This window comes from Thermobia domestica, chromosome 2, assembly GCF_964235325.1.
Source record: "Thermobia domestica chromosome 2, izTheDome1.hap1.1, whole genome shotgun sequence".
Classification (NCBI taxonomy): Eukaryota; Metazoa; Arthropoda; class Insecta; order Zygentoma; family Lepismatidae; genus Thermobia; species Thermobia domestica.
The window spans coordinates 49,491,815-49,510,613 of record NC_137455.1 but is presented as its reverse complement, the minus strand read 5'-3'; the positions used below and the strand labels follow the sequence as shown (position 1 = coordinate 49,510,613).

The following is an 18,799-nucleotide window of genomic DNA, read 5'->3' as shown; positions in this document are numbered from 1 at the left end:
GTATGGAAGTCTAGAAAGAATAAAAAAGGAATTCCGATCAATAGTCGCAGTCCGCCAAACACACACACTTTTATCATACTAACCGCGACTCTTGACTAGATATTCCTATTCCTTTTGTCTTCTTTTCTCTGATCTGGGAACAACATGGCAGTTTTTCGTAAGCTTATTTTTTTAATTATTCCAGTTTTTTGTCCATAATGTTAATTATCATTTACTTTATTCCGGTTTAATTATATAACAAAATTATTACCACATAGCACTAAAGAAGGACTTTAGCACTATGAAAGGACTTTAGCAAAATCACTTATACAGGCCTCCCAGCAGGACATTGAAAAAATATAGGACAAATTTGCTTTATAAAATAGGACAGTTTGGTTCATACAATAAAATATTAAGCTCTGAAGCACAGAAAAAAATATGCATGTATTGTAAGAAAAGGTCAAAACACTCTTCACCTCAATGGGCAACTATTTGTTATTGAAAATAGTAAAAACACAGATCCAATATTGTTAGAATTCCTACATATTCGCACTACCTCAGAAGACAAAGAAATAGTTAACTCTTTATTTACAGGACATTTCATACTTTTTACATGTCGTTATTCGTATATAATTTTGAATACGTAAATTCAATCGATGCACGTAAAAATATTAACTTTTTCTCTATCTTTCTAGTTCTTTTTATTTACAGATGAACATTATTTTTCATTACTTCATATCTTTCTAGTGAAAAAAGAAGTTTGATAACTTATTTCTCTGTAATAAAATATTTGAATCTCATTAAGCATCGAATTATTTGATCAACGTATTTCCCTCTGAAATAAGTAATGCAATAGCATTTCATTCATCATAGTTCTGGAAATTATATACACACATTTGTAACAACTGTTATACAGCAAATATCACGACATTTCCAGTTCATAAATAATTTCCAGGACATTTCCAGGATTTTCACCATTTTTCTGTTTTTCATAACTTTTCCAGGGTGTTTCCACGACACTTTTTTAATTCCAAGTTTTCCAGGACGCGTGGGAACCTTGCATATTATGTACAGCCGTATTGGAAGGCGATGGGATATGTTGGTGAATACCAACACATCTCAATGCCTAGCCAATACTGCTGCACACACTGCTGAAATAAAATGCTAACACAGCTTTCGTTATAAGAAACTGGAGAAATGGCAAGGTTCTTCAGCTAAGCTTCACTGGGGAAGATAAGCACATAGGAAACAAAGGAGAAAAAAAAATGTGGACATGGGAGGATAGGAAAAAGCAAATTAAAAAAATAATAGTGAAAATTAGTAACTACCCCTCAGAAAAAATGCTAAGACATATTTAATATATTGCTAATGTGTAGCAATTTAAATCATTTTTGAAACTGCCCTTGGCTTGTACTTTTAATAATTCAATCACTGAAAAATATAGGAAATAAAAGACAAGATTAAAATATAGAAAAATATACACATATTTCTAAAATATAGGAAAAAATAGGAAAATAGGACAGCTGGGAGCCCTGCTTGTAGTGTCTCCACTGCTGTGCAGTGATGTCACTATTTATTGGGAAGTAATTTGTTTTTCATGTCCGTTTCGGAAATATGTCTAAACATCATCCCTCAGACAATTCATTGTTTATATAGTTTTGTAATTATAGAAAATATATTTAAGTATTAACAATTAAAACACTCAATTCGTGCGTACAGAAATTCTTACACAAGAATTAAATGCTACACTTTGCGATACAATTATGGGACTTCGTTATATTTCTCAAAGTTTTCTTTCTATATTAAGTGTGCTACATTTGAGAAGGAGCACAGTAAACACGTATATATGACTATTATAATGAGTGCATGATACTGGTATATATATATATATATATATATATATATATATATATACCAGATTAATTTACGTTCCTTTATTTAGCTTAAACAGAAGTAGAAGTTACATATAAAAAATGATACTGTTTGTTCACTGAAGTTACTTTATTCTAAGCATGAACTCTTTCCTGTACATAACGCAATTATTATATGTTTTTTTAATTACAATTCTCTGGGGTGCATAATAAATATTATTTCCATATTGCTTTGCATATCACTTGTTTACAATATCATTCTCAACAAGGTATGAAAATAAGCAAGCAAGCAAAAAGCGACAGACATCACAAAAAACAAACTTTTTCCCCGCAGCTCCTTATGAATTGGCAGCAGTAATTGTGCAATTCTACATTCGTATTTTATGCTATAGAAGGACTTCAAGGCGTGTTAGTAAATTGCAAATTAATTTTATTAGTAAGTATGTGTGTGTGTATAATTGATTACATAGAGATAATAACTGGGATATCGCACAATTAGTTAGTTGCTTCTACATTAACAACGTTATTATCTTATTCGACATGTTATGAACAGGTAATTATAGTTTAAGCCGAATAGAATGTACTGCCCTTCTGACCTACAGTAGCACCTCATGAAACATTTGTCTATGCCTGATTCTCACCTACACAGTCATTTTGTTCGTAAGATGACGAGAAACAACTATTTATGAACCATTAAAACAAAAATTGTTGATTACTTGGTTCGATTGGATTTTTAACGCTTCTTTCTACATTCAGACTATATGAGACGTGGATTAGTTTACGGTAGAATCCTAATCACCGTGATGCGTTCAAATGAATCGAATCCAGGACCGTATGTACCAATGTTACTGATGTCATACAAGACAGATGCTAATTAGCATTATCTCCTCAATTAACTTAAAACTAATATTTACATTGAAGGCACATTTCTATCGTATACACTAAAGTTCTTTTGTATTTTCTTTCGAAAGATTAATGTACTATCGTAATAATAACATCCACTATAGAATTATGTATTTTATAAACTTGTATTATGCGAAGATATCATGATTAGTAACATGCTTAACAAACTGCACATTTTTACGTTTAAAATTCAAAATTTAAACTTCGGGCGGGGTCTATTATTTAAGTAGTTCCGAATTTCGTCGAAACTAGAATCTGGTACATAGACCATCATGCAATTTCACCTCACATAGAACAAGCCCTTCCCCGTCACACTATCTTGCACAATGACAGTTACATTAAAGGACAACACCACAGCTGTACTTACATGCTGTAAGATGATAACCATTAATTCACGAAGGAAAGTAACAATTCTCAACTGTTTACATTATTGCATTTAATCGCTGTGTGTGTGTCTTTTTACATGATACCTTATTGGATAAATACAACATGTGATTAGAACATTATTCCTCGTCAATAATCAACATGTTATTACTTTCCACTAGTTCATTATATTAAGAAATAAATATTTTTTAAAGATATTTATTATATTTTTTAAAGATATTTATTTTGAAAATACAGTGAATGCAAATCCAATTAAATATTAGTTTTCAAATGAAAAAAGATCCACGACATCGAAAGTCACTTGTTAAAATGTTGCGTGTTTGCAAAGCCTGCATAATGTACTATGAGTGTGATGGCATTTTTTATTTTATTTTTTTATTTTATTTTATTTTTATTTTTATTTATTTATTTTTTTTTTACATGCACAAGACTAATATTTATAATGAAAACAATGTAAAAACAAAACTGTCTTCCTACCTTACATGATGATTTTGGATCTGAGTGACGTGAAAAATCTCTACTTTCTTGTTATAGATTATGAAACCAAAACAAAAGCCGAGACAAGCGCAATTCTTTTATATGGAACTTGTAATCACTTGGGTTTTAATGCGTGCGTACTCAATTATTGCAAATTATTCAGTCCTGATTATATTATGCACGGTGTGTATTGGAAGCAGGGGGTACCAAACATTGAATCAAAGCATGCTCAGAAAAGTCTGCCTAATGCAAGTATCGAGCGTATCTTACCCAGCTGTTTACCGTGTCACAATCACAAAAGTGAAGGACTTTACTGAATGTATGCGGTAAGTGAATATCCTGCAGGAATTAATGGATTATCGCAACTTTGTCAAAATAGTTGGTCTACTAGAAAGGGAAGTGGATTATACATTAAACAAAACGATACAAAAAAATAGATACACCCAACGAATTACTATTACCCAACTTCTTTCTGCTCCAATATCCATGCAGAGAGAGAGAACGACTCACAGGCAAGTAACAATCTACTTTCATAAATAATATATTAATTTAAATGTTTTAACAATTAAACTTAACATAAATATTAATTAACAGACCATTAACTATAAGTTATCTGTTTCACAGCAAAGAAATCTGAAGACAGAAGCGGAAGAAAGATTTTTTTTAGCATTAGACAACGTACAATTGCAGAAGTGATTACTGTTTCTATAAGCTCCATTATCTCTCATTACAAACCTTATGAAACCAAAGAAATTATGTATTCAGATTACTACTTGAATAGATTAAGTATGATGTAATTTAATTAGTCAATACAGATGTTAATGTAAGCTTGAGTTCTTTTCTTTATTGTACATGCGAATAAGTTAGTCAATCGAATTAAATTCGTCACTCACAATATATTTGGTAATTCCCATGATTTTAATGTTGATTTTTTATAGTGGATGATCTTCAACTTATCTACGATACATTTACACTTAACACAGGTATGGAACAATATCGGAACACAAAAGTCTTGATTGCTCGATTGGTGAGGACGCCAATCTAATTATATCCCTGTTGTCGAGCACATTATTCGTTTAATGACCTAACAGCAACATGATGAATTTCCTTCTTCTGAATTTTTGACGCTTTGTACATTAACCTCTAGTGAAATAATCTTTGACACTTTACGGTCACAATCCACTATGATAGATATTTTGATAAAGCTAGCTCAACTAGTAAAATACTCGAAAGCAAGCGACAGATACGGCTTCGAGGCCTCCTCAATCTATCAATAAGACTTTTCTATGTATTCCAATATGTATTACTTAGTTTAGTGTAAAATCTACTTAAGTTTTACCGTAAAATAATTTTCGATATTATTTCAGGGAACAGAGTAAATGCAATATGCTAATGTTTTGATTTAAAACACTAAAACTCATGTCATTATATGAAATTCAAAAGCAAACACTGCCAACTCCTACAGTGGACATGTAGATTTATTTTGAGGTAATATTTTGCACATTAATCTTGCACAAAGATTTTTTACTACATAATCTTTCATACATAAGCAAATGAAATTTTCTTGTTAATCAAAAACAATATGAACATCGCAGAAAAACAGACACATAACGAATTGGGGATGCAGAGCATGTTATGAACCACATATATTCGATGAGACTTTCTATCAACTTCTGTTGGACACTGAGTCGGCTTCCTGTTCCTAGGAATATTTTTTTTCTTTAATTATCGAAAAAAAAAATGCTTTCTCAGGTTGTAACGGTGCACTGTTATTATTCTACGTTGTTCCTAAATGTTTACTGGTCATGTTCACATGTTATATTTACGCAGTCTCGAACCATTTAATATGTAAAGTTCCCATGTCCCATGCAATACGCCCATACTTCTTCCAGTCTTTCAAATAATGTCAAAGATTTTTTACCTCAATTTCTAGACACACTGAGCATAGCTTTAATTTCTACTCAATAAAGAACTTCTGTCAAACTAGCCAGAACCAACATGTAGATTAACATCACTATGCATTTCAAAACCAGAATATTTTTAGGTTCAAACTTAAAATCTATACCAATGATGGAATATATACATTATACATAGGAATTGTACTAAAGAAATAAAATGTAAAATATTCAAATAATGTAGAAATAATAACAGTGCACTGATACAAGTTGTAGACATTCCTTTAACAATTAGAATTTCAAGTACAAAATTAACGCAGTTTAATTTTGTACTTGAAATCATTTTGCTGTTCTCTATAGTTTTTGAGAATTTTAAGAAGCTGAAAAGAGCTACCTTTAATCGTTTAAGATACTTTGGAACAAGCTGTGCCAGACATACATATCCCGGGTGGAACTTATATGCTTGCTTGAAAGTGATTTTTTTTTTTTTTTTTTTTTAATGTTAAAGGAATTATTTATTGTTAAACAGGATTGATAAATAATGGTTCCTCGTAACTATTTTATACATTACAATAAAACTTGGTACACGTATTACCTATAGACCATAGTATTTTCCAAGGAAGATTATATTCTGGTCCCTGTACCCAGGGCCGCTCCGGAGTGTGCTAAATTCGAAAAGGGGAATTTTTGGAGTGAAATATCTCTATTTATCCCAACTTTCTCTTTTTTGTACACCATGCACACACGCCCATGCCACCATTTGAAAGCTTGCTTCATTTCATTCTGAAGAGAATCAAAACCATGATACTCGGATGAAAAGTATTGTGTTTGAAAAGTTTTATTTTTGTCCTACTTTTGTCCTATTTATATACATAAAAACGAAACATTTTCTCCTCGTAACTATTCTAGATATTGGAATAAAACTTGTTGCACTTATTAGGTATAGAACATAGCATTTTTGAACGGTACCTATAACCGGAGCTGCTCCACGAGGCGCCACATTTGAAAAAAGGGGTTTTCTGGAGGGAAATATCCCTATTTATGCCAAATTTTCCCTTATTTTTTGTAAACCATGCACACATACCCATGATACCATTTTAAAGTTTCTTTCACTCTGAAGAGAATGGCATATAACCCATGTAATTTGGATAAATAGTAGTGAAGTAGTAGCTAACTGGAAGTCATTTTCCTCAAAAAATGCAAAAATCTAAATGTATTAACTCCTCTCTCCCTTTTAGGGCAAGCCCTCCACAATTGCCTAATTTCAAAACTACAGGATTTATTTTTTCTATTCTTTCCTTCGTTGACTGGACTAAATACTTAAGTTTTTAAGGAATCTCAATCTTCTGAAAAAGCAGATAAAAAAAAAAAAAAAAAAAAAAAAAAGACAATTTGTAGAGCACAGATTCCATCTGTCTAATTTAAGGAACAGAATTCAAGCAATCACATCACAGGATCTGAAGGTTTTAATGAAAAGTAGTAAATTAAAGGCTCAGACAAAAACCTTACTGACTGATTACGGAGACATTTCGGTGCTCAGTTTTAAGTTTACTCAAACTAAGTAAGGTAACCATTGGAGAATGGCACAGATTCCACATAGTTCCAGTTTTGTTACACTTCTTGGACCAATTACGTTTATTAGTAAAGTGAAATGAAACCTTGGTGAAACAAGTGAGATTTAGAAAAGGAGTTCCTTTAACTATAATTAGTGAGATACATATGGCACGGATAGTGCTCATAGAGAGAAGTATATAGACGTAAGAGCATTTCATGGAAGATTACTGGATATAGAAGATTTATGACTTTCAGAAGCAGATAATCATCGGAATGTATTCACAGACGTCTGTTTCCTGGAAATATCTGTGCTAAGAAATACAATGCTTTTTGCTGAAATGTTCAGTTTGAATTTTTTTTTTAGCGAGTATACTTTTTTTTTTTTTTTTTTTTGCAAGTGTGTAAACTACTTACTACATCTGCAGTAATATTACAAATACGAGGATGGAATTCTAGTACTGTTTAAAATTACTTCCACATAAAACCAAACAACAACATGGAATTACATCCAACAAACTACTAACCTTTAACATATGGAGCTGTTCCAATGTAAGTTCTTTCACAGGCAACTCTAGTAAATCCTCATCTTGTTCCGTCCACTTTTTCTTCATGGAAATTAGCACATGAAAATCATGATAGATTACTGGTACAAGGTCTTTCGACAGTTGAACATCAAATTCTACAAAATCTGCGCCATGAGAAGCAGCATAAGATAGTGATGCAATAGTATTCTCCCTCACATTAGTACACCTACACAGGAAACAATTTTAAAAAATGCATTAGCAAATATGGATTCATCTTTGTCACATACTAATCTGAACTCTTTTAAAGAATTATGCTACAGGTTTAACCCTAGATTAGGCTCGTGGGTGACAGGTATTCTCTCAATCTGGCAACACTGTGTGTTGGTGTTCGGAGTCGCGCTTTTCAGTAGCTGAACGTTAATTGTTAGTGTTTGATGTGGCGGCAGTAGTACACTTATGTTTCCCGTCTACAGTTTGTAAAAAATAAATTATCTCTGCAGCAGCGTGTTTGGATGACAACTGACAACCGCGCGCCTATGTGCATAACAAATAAAATATCAAAACATCGGAAGGGAGAGACGACAAAAGATAAAAACGTTGTTCTGCAATGGCCTGAGAAGGAAGAGTTGGAGGTGTGTTCTGATGACAGTGATTATGAAACTGATTGCATTAGTGCAAGCGACACCCAATGCTGTAACGGTACAAGATGGCCCATGGTGATATATTTTATTTTATTTTTTTTTTTTAAATTTTATTTTCTAAGTATATGTGCAATGAATGCACTGAATCCTGAAATTCAATACCAGTTCACCTCAGTTGTCAGGAAGGAAAGTTTCTTGGAGGATATCGCCTGGGAAGTGACTAAATCTCAAATACAACACCGATGCTCTATTCCCCAAGTTTCAGTTCAAATTGGGAAGAGGGGCCAACTTCGATTCTTACTTGGTGTTGAGGAAGAGGGAATGGTCGATCTTGAAAACCATCAGGCTCCAGAGAACGTTGTCATATCTGTAGAAGTGGAAGAGACAAAACTACAAGGAATTGGTGCCTGAAATGTAAGAGATGGATGTGTACAGAACATCTCAAAGACATTTGTGTAAAATATGTTTGCAAGCAGTTTAGTAGTCATGAAAAAAAAAAAGTCCTTTGTATTCAGCAGAACACTGTATACAACCAAAATTATGGCCTATAATTAGCATTTTATCAAACAAATGAAAGAATCGTCATTTAAACACGATTTTACTTATTCTAGATATTTTATAATAGATGGGTGACACCTGTCATCCACACGCCTAAACGTGCAACAAAAACATACGCGCCTAACGCAGGGTTAAGACTATTATATCCGGAACCAATATTAACATTAAATAAGCAAGGGTCTTAGAAACTTCCACACAAAAACCATAATAACGAATTTTATTATGGGGTGAACATCCATTCCAGATCTATCGCTGTAATCCAAACCCCTGACTAGCTCAATCTCATTCTCAGATGTCAATATTTTTAAACGTATTTCACAATTATAATTATTCCTGTAAAGATTATAGATTCAAGTTTCCATTCATAAACTCCTTCAAACTGCACGAGGAAGAAAGACAAAGGACTGTGGGAGTAACCATGCTTCAAACACAGAATAACTACATAATTTAACCAGAACACACAAAAACATATGATTAACTCTGAAGTCTTAACCTATTAGTACGTAAAACTGGATTGGTAGTTGGTTGGCTTGCACTTTAGCGTCTCTTCTCAACAACCAGGTTATATGACACATGGACCTACAGCTTAACGTGGGAACCGAACCACGTAAGCTGCCACCGGAATTCGAACCCGGGTCTCCAACGCAGATGGAATATATGTTAACCATACAGCCAAAGAGGAGCTCTTTGAAAGCTAAATGTGTCTGTTTAATTACCATAGTGTGTTTATCTTCTAAACAATCATATTCGTAAGTAACATGTTTTAATTTTTATATACTCTTTTGTTCTAACTATATGCATTAACCAGATATGAAAATTAATCATCCTAAGTGTTAACTCACCCTTTCATCTTATAATTGAAGGAATTTCCACAACCTCGATGTCCTACATCCAGTCCTCGCCATGTATGCTTCCAGTGTCGTGCATATGACCTACTCATGTCACATTCATAGCCGACAATTGGTTTCGTTACCATGTACTCCACTGCAAGAGATACAAAATCTATATTTCAACTCCCACTAGTATATGAAATATAACACTCTTAAATTGAGTGGCTCAAGAGAAGACAATGATAAGCTCCACTTCCGGTGAAATAGTGTTATTAGGTTGAATGGGTTGAGATCGGACAATATGTCGGTAGTTTAATTTTGGAAAATGTTTCTTCAAATAGTAGGGAAAGGTTACTTGGTATATACAATCATTGCATGGAAATGTGAACTTTCTTTTCCATATTATTCAAAAGTATAAAGTATTACACTGTTTTCCTCTGACCCGCTCAATAATATACTGAAGATACAATGTTAAGTATACGTTATGTATGTCTGACTTGGAATATTTTACTGATATTCAGCTTCACTCAGAAAAATAAACACACTGCTGAACAAGAGTGCACTTATTTAATATAAAAACACATTTACACGTGACGTTTGACGTTTCGATCTTCTAGCCAAGATCCTCATCAGACGTACACTCGGAGTGTAGGTCTGATGAGGATCTTGGCTAGAAGATCGAAACGTCACGTGTAAATGTGTTTTTATATTAAGTAAGTGCACTCTTGTTCAGCAGTGTGTTTTATTTTTCTGATTTTATTCCCAAGACGTATGACTATGATTGTGTGTCAGCTTCATTCAATTTAGTGGTAACAGCAAAATGAAATAATAATAGTAGATAGTATTAGGCTATATGTTGGGCAAGGAACATGTGAAACAAATCTTTGCTGTATACAAATCCTTATATTTCCTTCTAACAAGCGAAGTAGCGGCGCCAGAAACTCTTTTCCTTTCAATTTTATATTAAGCGAAGACGAATTGTGAGCAATTTACCTGTTAACTGTCCAATAGGCTGATGTCTGACACTAGTAATTGGCACGATAGCCTGTCCCAAACTTTGACTTAACACGCTAGGCAATATGTAACAGAAGCCAACATGTCGAGGGATCTCATCTGAGGGATCCCTTGAACTGTATGCGTAGAAGTCCACCATGTAGGCCTGCAAAAGAATAAGTTTGATATTATTATAAATTGCATCAGTTATACTAAGGAAAAAAAAGCAATACAATTATTGAATACAATTAAGAGAAACATGCCAACTTAATGCAAATCTTCAGTTCAGATGAGCTGGCTTCTTTGCAACTAGCTGGTTCAGCAGAATGGATATGAGCATGGCCTTGGAAAGACATAGTCAAAGGTCATGTTACACCATTAGACATATATATGTTTAAGCAAAACTATATTAAATACACTAATCTATCTTATGGACACGATAGTTCTGAATTTTGCAACATCTCTGAATTCGAAGTCAGACCGAATGTTTTGTAAGAATAGGCATGTTTCTACATGTACTCACCCATCGAAGGGGCTTTAGCAAAGATATATGGAACAGACAGCGTTTCTTTTTTCTCTCTTTTAATAACTATGCCCCTAAAAATTTATCTTTTGCAACGTCTAAGTTATTTTCATTGGAAGAAGTTATAAAATTTAAACATGCACTATCTGAAGAACTTCTCATTAAATGAACTTTTTAAGTGAAAAAAAAAGGTCAATAAAGAAAAACGAAACAAAAAAAATTCACATGCCTGAAATTCCTTTCCTTCAGTCAATCAATCACTGAACTATCAGTTCTCAAGTTGACTCAAAAGCTTCTACGCTGGTTCTTGCGTTATTTCAGAAGAGACACAAGTTACTCATTATAAGTTTAAAAAAAATCCACGCCCAAGCAGCTTGCACCATATAAAGCCCAATTTTTTTTCATATGTGATAAACAATATACGATTTAAGTCATAAACAGGTTTAAACATGAATTAACACTAAAAAGGGTCACAAAGTCAATAATGAAGCTGCTTGAGCCATTACAATAGAAGTGCCTTGATTGCTGTTCCTCTTCCCTGGACTGGCCACGTTCTCAGCAGGGTTGGATCTTGCTGCACACAACGCATTCCACAATCCTTGGGAATGGAATATTAAACTTCACGAGCAACAGTCTCCGCGATTACTTTGATTTGCTTTAAAAATTTTCATTAATAAGTCATTAAATAATGCCCACAGATATTGATAACGACCAAAATAAGTGAGACTGTTGCTCAAAGCATATATCGTTTTCTCAAAAAAATTCCCCAGTTGCTGGCAACAAAATGAAACCGCAATAAAAATAACTACTTTGAATTTTTTCCCCCTAAACATATCTAGTCAGTTATTTTTAATGCCAAATATAAGGGAAAATTTTTGAGAAAACTACCATTACAAAAGCTGACATCTTGCTGGAACCCCTCATCAAGAGTAGTCTTCATCTGCTGCTTCTGGAACCACGGGTAGACCACCGCACGTAGATAAAAGGGAGAAGTACACTTACCCTTAACTTGCTTCTGAAAATTACAAATAGAAGCTTAGAATTAGTAGTCGTTTCTCAGAATTTTCACAAACCAAAAAGGCAAAAATGTATTATTAGTCAGATTCAGATTTCACCAACTCAGTTCCTGACAAAAACTCGTTAATTATTCTACTACTAAAATAAATTCCTTATTTCTCTAATATACCTTTCTCTTAAATTCACATGTAATCAGGGCACTATGCATGAACACGCACACTTGCTCACGTATACACAATTAACACAAGTTCTACATTAAAACGAAGAAAAAATTAAAGAAGTGTTCTTGAACATAGACTATATACACAGTTAATTTTATCCACGATTTCCCGCAATTAAACCAATCATCAAATAACTATTTTTTATTATTTTTTTTCAAGGTATTACCAGCATAGTGTACGTTTTATCAAAAGCAATTCTCTTGATACTTAATTGATGTGACCTAGGAATAACTTAATATATGCAAAACTAGAGTAATAAAATAAGCAAATATATTGGTCGTTATCTCCCTCATGGAACAAAACGATACATACGCCTGAAAGAAATGTTACAACTTAAAAAGATGCATTATATGAACATTATTAGTTTTAAAAGAATCAAGCTAAGGTTTTTCACTAGCTCAGTTAAACAAAAAAAAGCATAATGTAAAATTTCTTGGGAAAGTTCAATATAAATACACAGCAATTTATGTGATTCGGTATTTAGAAAATAGAACGTTAGTGTTACTGAAGAAATTCATGTTACTTGATAGAAATTTATTAGTAAAAGAACTTTTAAAGTTCTGAGTAATTCACAGCGAATATCATTAATATTTGGACAAAAGAAGCTGACCAAAGAAACGAACACCCACAACAATTTTGGACAAATGTAAATTGAAGGTGAAGACTAACAGAAGAGAAACTTATATTATAATAAAGTAGTGTCAGAACTGAAAAAGGAACGTTAGACATGAATTACGGAACGGAAAAAAATGAAACACGAACAATTTATACAAAATGATAAGCAGGTATACTTTGAAATTTCTTCAAAGTAGATTGTAAAAGACAGAATGAAAGAAAGCAATAATACCATTTTAGTCATACAGGTTTGGAAGAATACTTTAAAGGTTGAACGAAGTTAAAAAGAAGGCTATGAATGCAAGGTTGTGTATATTATATATAAAATGCTTATTTACAAGAAATACTGCAAATTTTACTGAACAATCACAACAGAGAATTACAATTCTAATAACTTCACATCAGAACTTTGATGAAGATCAATACACATTCTAGTAACTAGCATTTTCTTCGTTTACGATAATTTGAGAAAAACAAAATGATCTAAATTAAATTCCTGCTATTCACGTTGCATTGAAACCTACTGTAATCTTCTAAACAATTATCACACACTCAATACTTATCTCCTTCGGAGATGAACACAAAGAAAAGTTGTAAGTTTTACTTTCGAAAAATGAATTGGATTTATTATAAATACGCGTACGGTGCAAGAAATGCGTGTAACTAATATGAGTACATCCGAATATAAACATTAGAATAAACAATATATAATTTGCACCTATAAACTTTCATATAAAATATGAACATCAAACCTTTAATCGCATACTTCTATTATAATTTTAAAATACATGATCTTTCCACTGTAACGGCACTTAGAGAAAATTTTCAACCCTTCCATTTAGTACATAGTACAAAATGTACACTATTTAAGCCCCAAGCTCTACTATCCGTAGATTATTATATAGATTCCACAATTAACTGACGCATTTGGAAATTGTAGGTACTTGAGGTACTTAAGGAAGACGTTCGAACAAATATTTTAGAGGATTTAGAATGAAGATGGATATTCAACTGAATTTATTATTTTGCAGATCAATGACGCAGTTTTAAAAGCATAAAATTCCTTGAAGTGCCAAGAACTGGATTCTTTTTACGCCAAACTCGTAAAATGTAACTGAAAAATCAACCTGGAATATATGAAAGTTGAATTATAATTCCTGTAATTCTCAGAATATATATGCGAAGATAGAATTTCAATAAAATGTAAACTCGATTTAATTGATCCAGGTTACTCAACTGTAGATGCTGTTTCCACTCCATCCGTGAGTTATAGATTCTGTTGATTCCCAATCTTCGTCGTACCTACTGAATGTTTCCACAGTATTTTAGATGCTTCATCCAAATTAAATTTAATTCCTTTAATGACACGTTAGTCTGAAGAAAAATAATGTTAAGTATTAAAACAGTGCAGCTAGTAAACTAGCTTTGACATTTTCAGGATTGTCCGGGTACCTGTTCCTGTGATTTTCTTATCAGAATTTCTTTACTTCCATTGATTCTTGCTATTATATAAGAGACCCCTTTTACAATAAAATTGAAATAAGAAATGTTTATGGAAGACACAACTGATATTTTCTTCTACTAATAGCAACTGGAAAGAAATTATTTTAATTAATTTTTTGATAATATAAGCAGATTTAGCAAGTACAAAATATCAGACTGTCTTATCTGGACAAGTAGCTTCTCAGACAGACACTTTGCCATGGTTTCATTCCAACAAGTTTTCTTAAAACTGATCACGAGATTTTATTCACCTTAATCTAATGCTAAATCGACTTTTACAATAATGCCATTCCATTCATATAATTTGCTTTGATACTGACATATGATTAAGTCATTATATTGTGTGTTTTTTTAAGAGGGAGAGAGGGTGCTGAAATCAAGGAGTGCATTCTGCATAAAAATTACCATTATTTCCGTAATAATACTGACACTATACACATATGAAGGATTTTGTTTTGAGTACACCCTACACATTCTCTCATGTTTAGTTTTCTAGCATTTAGTTTTCATAAAAATGTTTCACATTGTCGTTTACATCTGTAATTCCGCTTGTCTTTCTGTCATCATTACATGGATGGTTTTTTCAATTCCAAGGATATTGGTAATGAAAAATCTACTGATCTCCTTCCATTGTAGATTACAGTTTCACAAGATTACAGTAACAGTACATTACAGTAACTTTTTAGATTACACCATTACAGTGTAGATTACAGTAACTTTTTTTTCACAAGAATTAAAAAACTGCCACGAAATATCAGTGCTGGAAGTTCCACTTTCCTTTAAAAAATCTATTATGTTTTTGGAATCCCTCTATATCTTATAAATAAGAACCATGATGTTATTTTCTCGTGAACATATAAATCTTCATTCACCATTTTCTGATAAAGTTCACAGAGTTAAGTATGTTTTCCAAAAACCTAAATTTTACCTTTCCTTGGAATTGTTTTCTAGACTTATTTCTTTTCATCACTACAACACAGACAAAAATAATTAACGTTCTTCACCACAACAACTATACTCAAATTTGAAACATTCACACGGAATATATAAGTCAATAAATTTCATAAAGAACGCTATATGATTGAAAGATATTTCTTAATTGAACAATATATTACGGATGGTTTTACATTATTTATTTCTATCGATTTTCAAAACTTACGTCTGAAAAAATGAAGGCAATCTTGAAAGAAATGGGATTTTAACTATATAACAAGCAATAGCGTTTATTGTAACTACAATACTTTAACAAACTGTAACAATGTGTACTTCTCTTCCTCCCGGTGATATAAACAATTTTAAAATTTCTTGACATTCCAAACATCTCTGGTACTATTTACAAGAAGACCGAATTCCAACTGAATAATCAAAATGGGGTCACCTTTGTCATTTTCAATTAATCTTTGTGGTTGATAATATCGTGTCCGTGGGTTTTCTCGGGGTACTCCCGTCTCCTCCTACATGCTCACTCCACCGATTTTCCATCATCATACACATGCCTTAATTATCCGGCACCCTTAGCCTAAAGGGCATATACTGGGATGTTAAATTGAAAGATTTCGTTTATTTTTTTTTTTCAATTAATCTTCAGCGCTAATCAAAAATAATAATAAAAAAAAAAACAACATTAAATACTATTATTCATAAACTATTTTTGATTTATGTTTCGCTTTGTTCGAAGAACTGTAGCAGTTAGTCGACGTATGTTTAAGGTGAGCGTGGTTCATCCATTGGTTTTCGACTTCATTACTTACGGCTGCTTTCTAGGAGTTTTGATTTATGCAGTTTCCTACTGCTTATAGTGCTAAGTCAATACTAAAATATTCGGTGCAACCAAAGGGAATCGTACCACAATACCGCCGCTCTAGATCCGAGTGCTCCTAGACCCACAAAATGAGAAATCTACTTTCAAATTCGAAAAAATTTTACATCATGAAACTAAACTGCTGTGCTCTTAGTAAAATATTAATTTAATCCTGGGCTGAACAACTTTTCGAATTTAAACAAACAAAACTGCTTTATAAAAGAACATCCCTTTATGTATGGATTTATTTAATAAGTCTGACATAATATTACTTTTATTGTTTCTTATAGTATTTCATGATCTTTGGACTTCGAAGTATCTTAAAATATATATCCTGTAACAATACCGACATTTTATGGGTACTACAAGTTTTTATTTTCTTGTTATTTTTACTTTAACACATTGAAGTGGTTATGAATTTCAGCAGAAGACCTGTCTAATTAATTTCCTTGGTGTTACAATCAGATTACAGAGCTACAATTATGTTACTTTTACAAGCTTATAATACTTATTAAGGAAAAGAGAAAAGAAATGATTTCAAAGTTCATTTGTGAAGCTGACCAATGGATAATGAATATTTAATGAATAGCAAGTGTTAGTCAAACCAGTTATGGATTATTATGATTTCTTAGTGGATATGACCACTATTTAAAGAGTAAATAGGGAATTAAACATTTTTTAAAGGTCATTACATTCCGTATAAGATCTTCCATATAAAAAAAGGCATGCGAAATTTACGCATGCTTCAAAAATCCTAGAATAATCTATACGAGACAGAAACCCAGATTAAGAGTACTAGCAGAAGATCAGTCTGATTTCAGAAAGCAATCGAATTAGAAAATCAACTTACGTAATATCTGTAGATTCGAGAAACTGTTTTATAATGTTGTTCAAGACTCTGAAGAAATCACAAATAAGCTACAAAGAGCGAAGAATATTAAACTTGTACATAAAATGGAAGGTACAATTGACGTAGTAGGGGAAACAAAAATTTAGAAAAGTCAGACAAAATGCTCACTGTCGCCCATTTTGTTTAATCTATTCATTGTAGAAATACTGAAAGAAACCGATGATAATTACAGTCTAGAATCATAACAGGAAACATACTTATTTTATTAGTGCAAGAATAATGTCAAAAGTAATTGTAAAATCTCTACCTTGCGTTTTTTGGCGAGTGGGGGTGGGAGGCCTTCAATTAGCTAACTAATATCTTAGAAAAGTGTAGACATTCACGTTCAAATTGTTCTAATGAGCGTGTGTACTGTCATTGCACCCACCCTTCGAAGTACAAGATGTTCGTCTGCAACTCCCGAAAGGTCAAAAGCAGTGTAATATTTAGCCTTACATCAACAATACAGTCAGAGTTTTATCGGGCCGAAAAAGATTAGTATATGTTGGTCTACAGTATATTGATCTAAATCTCGGAACAATAAAAGCAGAAAAATATTTGTCAAATTGCTCTCCTCAAATTAAAGGACATTCTTTTTTTTTTTTTTTTTAATTTAGAAACTAGTTTTCTTTTTTCAAACAAATCACCGCAAATTAAACTTTTATGAAATTAGAAAGATTAACTGCCTATTTATTAAAAGTAATTTTAACCTCTTTAATAAAAGTACTCTGAGTTTGTTTTAACATCGATTTACATTATTTCCCGGCAGTCTAATTATACAATTCAACATTAATTAATTAAATTCGAAGACACGAGCTTAGTTTATTTAAAAAAAAAAAAAAAAAATTGTTTGAAGAGATTTTAAAACCGTATCCAGTAGTGAGATGAGCACAAGGAGAAGCAGTTTCAGAACGAAGTCCATTGAATCTTATTTCGTGCAGATTAACAAACAATTAGCAATAACAGCCTTTATTTGAAAAATTGTCACCCAAATTTATTAAACTCATAAATTTTGCCATACGAATTATGATTTTTTAACACTAATCCGTAATAAATAATTTTGTTTTTAGTGAATATACATGCAGACGCCCCCCAATTAATCTGTATTCAAACGCTCGCCATTAAAGAAGGATAAAAAAAAAATGTTAATTTATTCACTATGCTTGGAAATTACAACAATGAGTATCTAAATTCCTCTAATATCACAACTCTTTTCTAGTTTATTTTTGACAAGCACTTAATACAACGAAGAAAAATTTGTTTAACACTGACGATTTTCATTCATACGCAAACAGGAATCCGTCTCATTGTAATCGAATTCAAGATCACATGCGTAGCATGCACGCCCAACTTGTATTAACCAATAGTTACGTAAAAATAAATACACGAAATTTACTATAAATCACGACAAAACAAAACGTCCTCTCCAATCCTAAATAAACTGGCCGTTTACGCACAAAACTAGCACATCCGAACAAATTGAAACCTCACCCTCTTTGATGTGGTTTAATCCCGAATAACAAACAATAAAATTTCAAAACAATGAATACATAGGTCACATCATTTAAATATGTAATAATGTCCATTAAAACGCAAGGTGCCCTGTGTTACTTATATCTCT

General features: G+C 32.4%; 1 protein-coding gene across 4 annotated transcripts in view; it reads right to left on the bottom strand.

The window, feature by feature from the left end:
* LOC145671884 (glycerophosphocholine phosphodiesterase GPCPD1-like) overlaps positions 1 to 18,799 on the bottom strand; it is a 161,754-nt gene that overhangs the window by 15,312 nt on the left and 127,643 nt on the right. For all 4 annotated transcript variants that reach the window (XM_081741113.1, XM_081741121.1, XM_081741116.1 and 1 more), the window contains 3 exons: positions 10,610 to 10,775; positions 9,629 to 9,770; positions 7,588 to 7,813 (listed from right to left, as the gene is read on the bottom strand). In XM_081741113.1, coding sequence (XP_081597239.1) covers positions 7,588 to 7,813; positions 9,629 to 9,770; positions 10,610 to 10,775 — 534 coding nt within the window. The remainder of the gene's footprint in view (positions 1 to 7,587; positions 7,814 to 9,628; positions 9,771 to 10,609; positions 10,776 to 18,799) is intronic.